Source organism: Patagioenas fasciata, chromosome 4 (assembly GCF_037038585.1).
Source record: "Patagioenas fasciata isolate bPatFas1 chromosome 4, bPatFas1.hap1, whole genome shotgun sequence".
In the NCBI taxonomy this organism is placed as follows: Eukaryota; Metazoa; Chordata; class Aves; order Columbiformes; family Columbidae; genus Patagioenas; species Patagioenas fasciata.
The window spans coordinates 28675967-28683924 of NC_092523.1; the positions used below are offsets into that span (position 1 = coordinate 28675967).

Sequence of the window (7958 nt, forward strand, 5' to 3'; positions counted from 1 at the left end):
CTATCATCAATGTGAAGAAAATACTGGAATTTATCAGAGTTTGTCAATATTTTCCTTCCATTGTATCCAAGAATGAATATATAAGTGTCTGGAATGTATGTTAAGAGTGAAGTTGGAGCATCTGTCATGGCAGATATGCCATTAGGGAGTTGGAGGTGGTTATAAAGGACTTATCTGAACAATTTGTTCTGAACAGTAGTTGGAGAGGGAGAATGTAGCAACTTAGCAATGTAAGGTGTGTAAAAACAACATGGCCAGAGTAAAGACAACAGAGCCTGATTTCAGTAACACTTGAGTGTGTGAGAAGAATTTTAGAATATAAGCAGCATGGAAAATAAAATGTATTTTAACAGTGGTATGATTTCTGCTTAAAAGTGTGGCAGAGGTGTGAATGGGCTTTGGAAGAAGGATTAGTTGTTAAAACTGTTTGATGTTGGAAATAAGTGAGAGAGTTGTATTATATTGATTGAATAATGCCTTTGCAGGTTTGTTTTTCAGTTTTATTACTGACTGAAAAACTTTGTTCATCCTGCCTTTACTTTTTTCCTCTAGATCAGATTGAGGTGCCTCTTGTGTTTAGTGACCAAAATGTAGAACAGCTGGTGAGGTTTTCAGAGTTGCTGGCCTCCTCACTTTCCTTCCAAAACAAATCTACATTCAATTCTGTCTACACAATCTTAGAAGTGAGGTGTATTTTGTATGAAATGGGTTTCAAGACAAGAGGATAACCATGTGGCTAAGGCATTCAGTTGTTGCCTGGGAACTGGGATCTCACTCTACCACATTCTTCGTAGATGGTAGAAGACAATTCACTTATGTTTTGAGCTTTTTTTTTTATTTTTAGTAATTATGTGTATTCCATAACATGTACAGCTGCACTTGCACCGGTGAGGCATAGGGCTTAATGTGCTTTGTCTTGGGTAGCCGTCTTGTGCAGTTTTGGTAGGCACTCCCTGTATCCTGGATACCCCTGTATCCCTGTTTTTTCTTAGTTTGGACTTTGCAGTCAGCAGTCATGAGTACGTATAGAGAGATCAGGTCTGCAGTAGCCAACATGGAACTTTATTTTTTGTGACTTAATTGATTTCTGAGTTTGTAGCTTTATGCTATAGCCAAGGCATAAAAAGGTGCTATTTTACATGCCATCTCTCACCAAAATTTGTTTAATTTCAAGACAAAAATGTAGATGGATAAACTACTTAAAATAACAAAATGGAATCTTACACATATGCGTTACTTTTGAGATATGCAGAAGTTGTGCTGTCAAATACATTAACTTTTCCACTGATCAGATGTGATGAATCTGCTACGTACACATGGTGCTTCTTAGCAGGAACAAAAAATCCACCCCAGAGCATTAATATACTGCTGCTACATTGAGCTAAAATTGGGACAGTTCTGACAGGGGTCTCCATGTGCTACTCTATTATGTTCCATTTGCTCATTTGATAATTCATGTAATCTGAATTTCATGTAATCAGTACAATACCAGAACTGAGAAATTCCTTGTCTCACTTTTGAAGAGTCAGCGTGACTTGATAGCTGTTTAACTGGCAGTCATGTACTTGTAATAATATCACAGTAAATATGTGCAGCGATACTGTTTGAAGAGACGTATGGCTGTGCAGAGGCATATGTGCAAACATGGGTGTGGGCCTAATGGTCATTGCTTCCCTAGGAAGGCCTGGAGTCCCAAACAGGAGTGTATGCCTCATCTGCAATAGCGGTGACAATTTTTTCGAGAAAGTTTATAGGAAGCAGCATCTCTGTATACTGTGCCATTATTAGTAAGGAAGGAAATTTTATTGGAAGTTTGTTGTAGTAAAACCCACTGTTATCTACTGCTATTTATTATTTATTTGTTAATTTATTGTATGTGTGGGTGAGCTGTAAGTACAGGCAATGGGGGAAGTGAAAAATCCTGAAATCATGCTCTTTTTTTTCCTTGCTGACCTTTTCCTTTTTATTTTCCTTTTTATGCAGGAAAAGGACCAGCGCAGCCTAGATATCAATACTGCCAAGTGTATGTTGGGCCTTCTTTTAGGAAAAACATGGTCCCTTTTTCCAGTATTTCACCAGTTTCTAGAGGTATGAAGTTTGAAACAGAATTACATTTTTTTAAACTGTATTCTGTGCTACTTTAACTGGAGGTAGAATGAACAGCTAAGAATTTTTTATTCTGATTTAGATTATACTGACCACCAAAGCAGCACTTGTAACTGTTTATCTTTCCTTTCTTCCTTTTCCCCAAATCCCTATGCTGTTAAGGCTTATTTAATGCAGGACAAAGTGTAGAATATTTTTGATTTACTTTTGGACTTCGATTTTATTGCTGTATGTGTGTTCACTAAAATATGTCTTAGTCAGGAACTTGAGTTATTCAGCATTAGTTTGACTACTTAGTGGTTTCTTTAATCCTGTTTAGTTTTAGATGGCACACAGATGAAAGTAGTAATTCATCACAAAGTTTAAATCTTCTGTAAGAAAATCTGAGTGTGAGGGAGTTTAAATTTTATTAACTTCTGTTTCTTGCCTTAAGCAGCAATCAAAATACAAAGTTATCAATAAGGACCAATGGTGTAATGTTCTGGAATTCAGCAGAACAATTAACCTTGACCTCAGTAATTATGATGAAGATGGAGCCTGTAAGTACTACCATATGTTGGTGTTCTAAAATAATTGATTTCTCTGAGCTTAATCATTCAGTGTCCTTTTGCAAAATTTTGTAAAATACAGTTATTTGATCTCTCTACAGGGCCAGTGTTGTTGGATGAGTTTGTGGAATGGTATAAAGGAAAACAGATGACATAGGAGTTTAACTATGCACAGCCACTCAAGAGTCACTGTTACCACAGTTATGTCAACCATTAGCCATAAACTGCTATTTGTATCAAAGTGCATGCTGCTTTTCTTGCACTGCATCCCTTTTGCAGGGGACTTTTGATGTTTGCTATTTAACAAGCTAGCTATGCTTGCTGTGTAGCATTGTTCTCTTTGAAGGCTGCTTTGCATTTTGTATTTACACTACGAATTGGTGAACTTGCCAGCGTCTTCACTGTGATTATGTGTATATTGCTGTCTAAATTTTGTATATGTGTATAAAAAAGAAGCTTCACCTAGGGATTATTTCTGCAGAACTGTATTGTAAAAAATAATTTTGTGGCATATTTCTAGTCATCACTTATATGTTTGTTGAAACTCTAGTTATTTTTTTTCCTTTTGGTCTCAAATGTAGCATTTCAGAAAATGAAATGAACGGACTGCTTGGACATAGTTATGTGAAGAACTATTGTCAATTTTAATGTTACTATTTGAGATGCCAATTTATGAGGGGAGAAGACATGCTGTAACTTTTTTTCACAGGAATTCGCCAAATCTGACCTATTGCTTAATAGGAGCAAAACATTCATGTCTTAAGAAAAAAAAAGTAAACATATAAATATTAAAACACTGTATTACTTGTACGTGCCACAGATGATTTCCATTTGAAGAAAAAAGTACTGACTTTTTAATGTTAAAACTGCAGTAGTAATTACAGGTACAAATGAACAAATTAAAGTCCCTTTAAAAAATGGGTTTTAGACTTCTGTAAATTGCCTTTGGCATACTCCTTTTCATTTTGGTGAACCAAGGGTGTTTGGTCTATGCTGCGATCTAGTGAGATTGAAACTTCTAGCTAAAATTAGTGGTTTGGGGAATAAAGTCTGCTCGCTCCTAGCACACAGACAATATAGATTTGGGGAGGGGGGGGAGGTTTGTTTGTAACATTAGTCTTTCCCAAGGTCTCTGTGTGTTTCTAAGTAATTAAAAATATTATGTTGAATAGTCAAAATATTACTTTTTTGTTCATGTTGGGGATTGGAATTTCCTTGCAGAATGTCTGTTGCGGGCAATGGGCACGTTCAACACCAGCATTAAATGACAGTACTTTTTAGTAGGGACCACTGCCTGTTTCACTCATTTCTTTATCTGTATAGGACAGTTCTAGCGCTTATTTTGGGGAAGATGAGTGAATGGAATGATGTTTCAGTTCTGTAATTTTGTCACGTTGTCTTTGCCTTACCGTTCTTTATTAAGTAATGTTAGTGTTGTTTTTTATAAATTAGGTCCTTGAAGTATCCGGTGCTATTAAACTTTGATCCCTAAGGATTTGTTAAAATGTTCCATATTGATTCATGGAGCATTTAACAAAAAAGGGCCAGTGGTTGTTTTGGAATGAAGAACAACATCACTTTTCTGTAGAAATATTTTACAAGGTATTGGCAGTTTTGATATTTCTCTAGAATGCAATCCAGGGGAAGCGGGGCGGGGGAAGCGTTTTAGGTTGAATGTGAAATTTTCAGCTGTATCAAAGGTCCTATATTCTGCCATCACTGAAGTCAGGAACAACTGTTATTAACTTGACTGCTTTCACAATTAAGCCTAATTTAGCAAAAGCACAGTAGTTTGCTGCCCTGGGCTGGGAAGCTGGAATTGTGTTGCTACAAGTGCTCAATTTCTGTTCAGATTTGGTTTGTTGTTGGTGGTTTATGTTTGTCAAACTCAGCTGCCAAAGACAAAAATTGTGTGTGTTTGTGTATATTTGTATATACATAAATATACAATATGTATGCATATACAAAACCTAGGAAGAAAATACTACTTTTTTCCCTGTGAAACAGTCATGTTTGGATTTCCATGACACTAAACAGTGCTCTTTAAGGTTAGTAGTGGTAAAGCATACATAGTCATTGCTTTTTCATGTACTAATACGCATAACCTTAATTCCATGTTTGATGCCAGTTTGCACAAGAAATTAATTCAGTGGAGTGTGGTATTTAATGTTTACAATAAGCCTCTTACTAAATCACACACATTTTATTAAGACTTCTGATGTAAATGTGTATATTACCATAATATAACCGTAAGGAAGTATCAGTGGAGCTGCTGGTTTAGTTCTTAAAAGAATGAACTTTGAAGCAATATAGCTTTTACCATTAGGCTAAATTGTGGTGGCTAAGATTTTAAGTGAAGTACTGTAATTGTTCTTAAATGTTAGGCTAGTTATTGACTCTAGAAAACTGTTTAGCACAAATTGGCATGAATACTGCAACAAATACAAGGCTTGCTTAAAAGGTTTTGTATGTCACAAATAATTTGGCTTCCAATAACGGAAGCAAGCGCCAAAGACACTTTTAATCTATTACTGTTGTAGGTATAACTTTCATATAGCAGGGTCAACAGAAATCTGTTCAGCTCAACCAGGTGCTCTTTTTCCAACTTTTGCTAACATTTAGCAGAATACAAAATTTAATTAAAAGCAAAGAAAAGAGAGGAAAGGAAACCTCAGAAAGTGATTGCGCTAGGTAAACAAACTCCTCACTTTTTGTTTGGGTAAAAATAATTGGGAGTGATGGAAAGGAGGATTGTGTTTGGAAATTAATCAGATGCTGCATATTTTTTCTTCCAGTTGCAAGCAGGATGAGTCTGTAGTCTTCAGCTGGTTTATAAATGTGCCTCTTCATAAAACAAACCACAAATTCAATTACAGCTAGGAGACAGCTTTACTGACATTTATAGAAAACCAATGGACTGAAATGGAGCATATGGCTTGATAAGCTTCCCTGTGCTGTCCATCCTCCTGTTTTTGCTATGTATGCTGATAAGCAGAGGATCCTAACATTGCCAGCTCTTGTATTTTGGAGAAATTCCTTCTCATTTTTAAGTAATTCTGTAAACTTAACTAAGCTACTCAGTTTATCTTGTATTTAGTACAAGTTTGGAGTTTGCTTTTTTGTTCATTATGCCATCATGTAGTTGATGAAGGCGGTTTTTTCCTTTTGAAAAATAATATACAGAACATGCTCACTCTTGGACAAGACACTGAAGGTCATTCTGGCAGAAGCGTCATGAGTCTTATACTAATCTTTCTGGTATAATATTTCCATCCTTATAGCAGAAATTTGCTCTATGTGCAATTCATGGTAGGTATTTGAGAGACGTAAAGTGGAAAGCCAGTTAATGAAAGGAAAACAGCATCCAGAGATGCTAGCAGTAGACATTCTGATAGATGACAAACATTTGGAGCTCTTTATTAGAATAGCTAGAGAGAATATTAGTAACAGAAACATTCCATAAATTGTTTCATTCTACAGCAAAATAATACTAAGTATTTAAAATATTAATGGAATTCTGTGTTACTGTTGTTTTTTTACTTTTTAATTTTTTCAAGGAAGGCAAGCTGAAGAGGATGGAATTTACTGGAATCCTTTATGCACTTGAGTTTTCAGTTAAAGCCTCTTTAAGGTTGTCTTTAAGCTATGATAAATATTTGGGTCACCTTTGTGTAGCCTTTTCTAGCGTTTGTTGAGGACTGGAGGCTTCTCCCATTTCACCACAAATAACACACATTTTATTTCATTATAAATATGCTCACACAATCAAAATTAGTTATAGCTCATTGCTACTTCGTTATGTTCTGAAGTTACTTTTCTGTAGGGCAAGAAATGGACTTGAGTTGTGTTAACATTTTCCCAGATTTCTGTTGACCCTTGGTCACAAGTCTAACAGATTGTTCAATACTCTTGGAATTCATGTAGACAGCTTTAAAGGTTAGCTTGTGCCCTGGTTTTAATTATAACTGCTAAAATACCTCTTTCTAGGCCTTAGATTTTTGTCCTTTCGTATTGCTGTAAAAGTGTATAGAATCCATCCACCAACTGAATAGTTTGTTGTCTGTAATTGAGACCAAAACTTGGCTTGATTTTTTTTTTTCTTTTTAATTTTTTTTTATTTTTTTCCCCCTCTGTGTGTGTGTATACATGTCACAAAATAGTACTGACTGACACTGCTGTTGCAGGAACAGCAGTTAACCTGTAAATGTGAATGCTTTATGTCTTAGTTAATTGGGTATTACATACATAAGGTGTGCTAAACTCCTGTGACTCACAACCTGACAAAAATACTGTTATGCCATCTAACGTGAGTTCATTCAGTTGATTTTAATTTTTTTTTAGGTATTTTGCTGGTGTTGATGTAAAATGGCATCCCACAAATAAACAGTATTTGTGTTGGTTTCAGCAACTGACTTCAGACTTTTCTGTGATTCACTCTTCAGAAATCCTCATAGCTGAACATGTATCACTTCAGCTGGCAACCTTTATTGTTTAGTAGCAGAGAACTTCTATGTATAACCTTGTCATCCTTATTTCCAATACTACGGCAAATCAGTATTTTAAACTTTGTTGGAAACAGGAATGTTTCAAATGGGGTGTGTGGGTGTAAAACAGTATTGTAATACGGAAGCTTTAACAAAAAGAGTCAATTTGAGCCAGAATGTCTCTTGAAACAAAATTTTACAAGAAGCATGATCACCTGCTCATTTTGGAACAGGCTTTTGACCCATGAGGTCCTTATAGAAAATCTGTGACACGTGGGCTGGGTGCACAGGCAGTGAGTTGGGCTGAAACTGGCTAAAAGGCTGGGCACAGGGCACGATGGTCAGCAGTACAAAGTCTAGTTGGAGGTCAGCGGCTAGTGGTGTACCGTGGCATCCAGTCCTCTTCAATATCTTCATTAATGACCTGGATGATGGAGCAGAGTGTACCCTCAGCAAGTTGGCCAATGACGCCAAACTGGGAGGAGTGGCTGATACACCAGAGGGTCATGCTGCCATCCAGAGGGACCTCCACAGGCTGGAGAAACAGGAAACTCATGAACTTCCCCAAGGAGAAGTGCAGAGGCCTGCACCTGGGAAGGAACAACCCCAAGCAGCAGTAGATACCGGGGGCCACCCAGCTGGAAAGCAGCTTGGTGGAGACTGGGGTTTCTGGTGGACACCAATTTGAAGATGAGCCAGCAACCTGCCCTTGCTGCTAAGAAGGCAGATGGTGTCCTGGTCTGCGTTAGACAGAGTATTGCCAGCAAGTGGAGGGGGGTGATCCTTCCCCAGCACTGGTGAGGTCACACCAGGAGTCTGG

At 37.0% G+C, this 7958-nt stretch overlaps 1 protein-coding gene across 11 annotated transcripts in view; it reads left to right on the forward strand.

The window, feature by feature from the left end:
- Positions 1–7958, forward strand: part of DCUN1D4 (defective in cullin neddylation 1 domain containing 4) — a 60648-nt gene that overhangs the window by 34970 nt on the left and 17720 nt on the right. For 10 of the 11 annotated variants that reach the window (XM_065837070.2, XM_065837071.2, XM_065837075.2 and 7 more), the window contains 3 exons: positions 1984–2088; positions 2543–2645; positions 2756–7058. In XM_065837070.2, coding sequence (XP_065693142.1) covers positions 1984–2088; positions 2543–2645; positions 2756–2811 — 264 coding nt within the window. In that variant the 3' untranslated portion in view covers positions 2812–7058. Of the gene's footprint in view, positions 1–1983; positions 2089–2542; positions 2646–2755; positions 7059–7958 lie in introns of those variants that run through there. The other variant, XM_071807486.1, reaches the window with a different exon arrangement.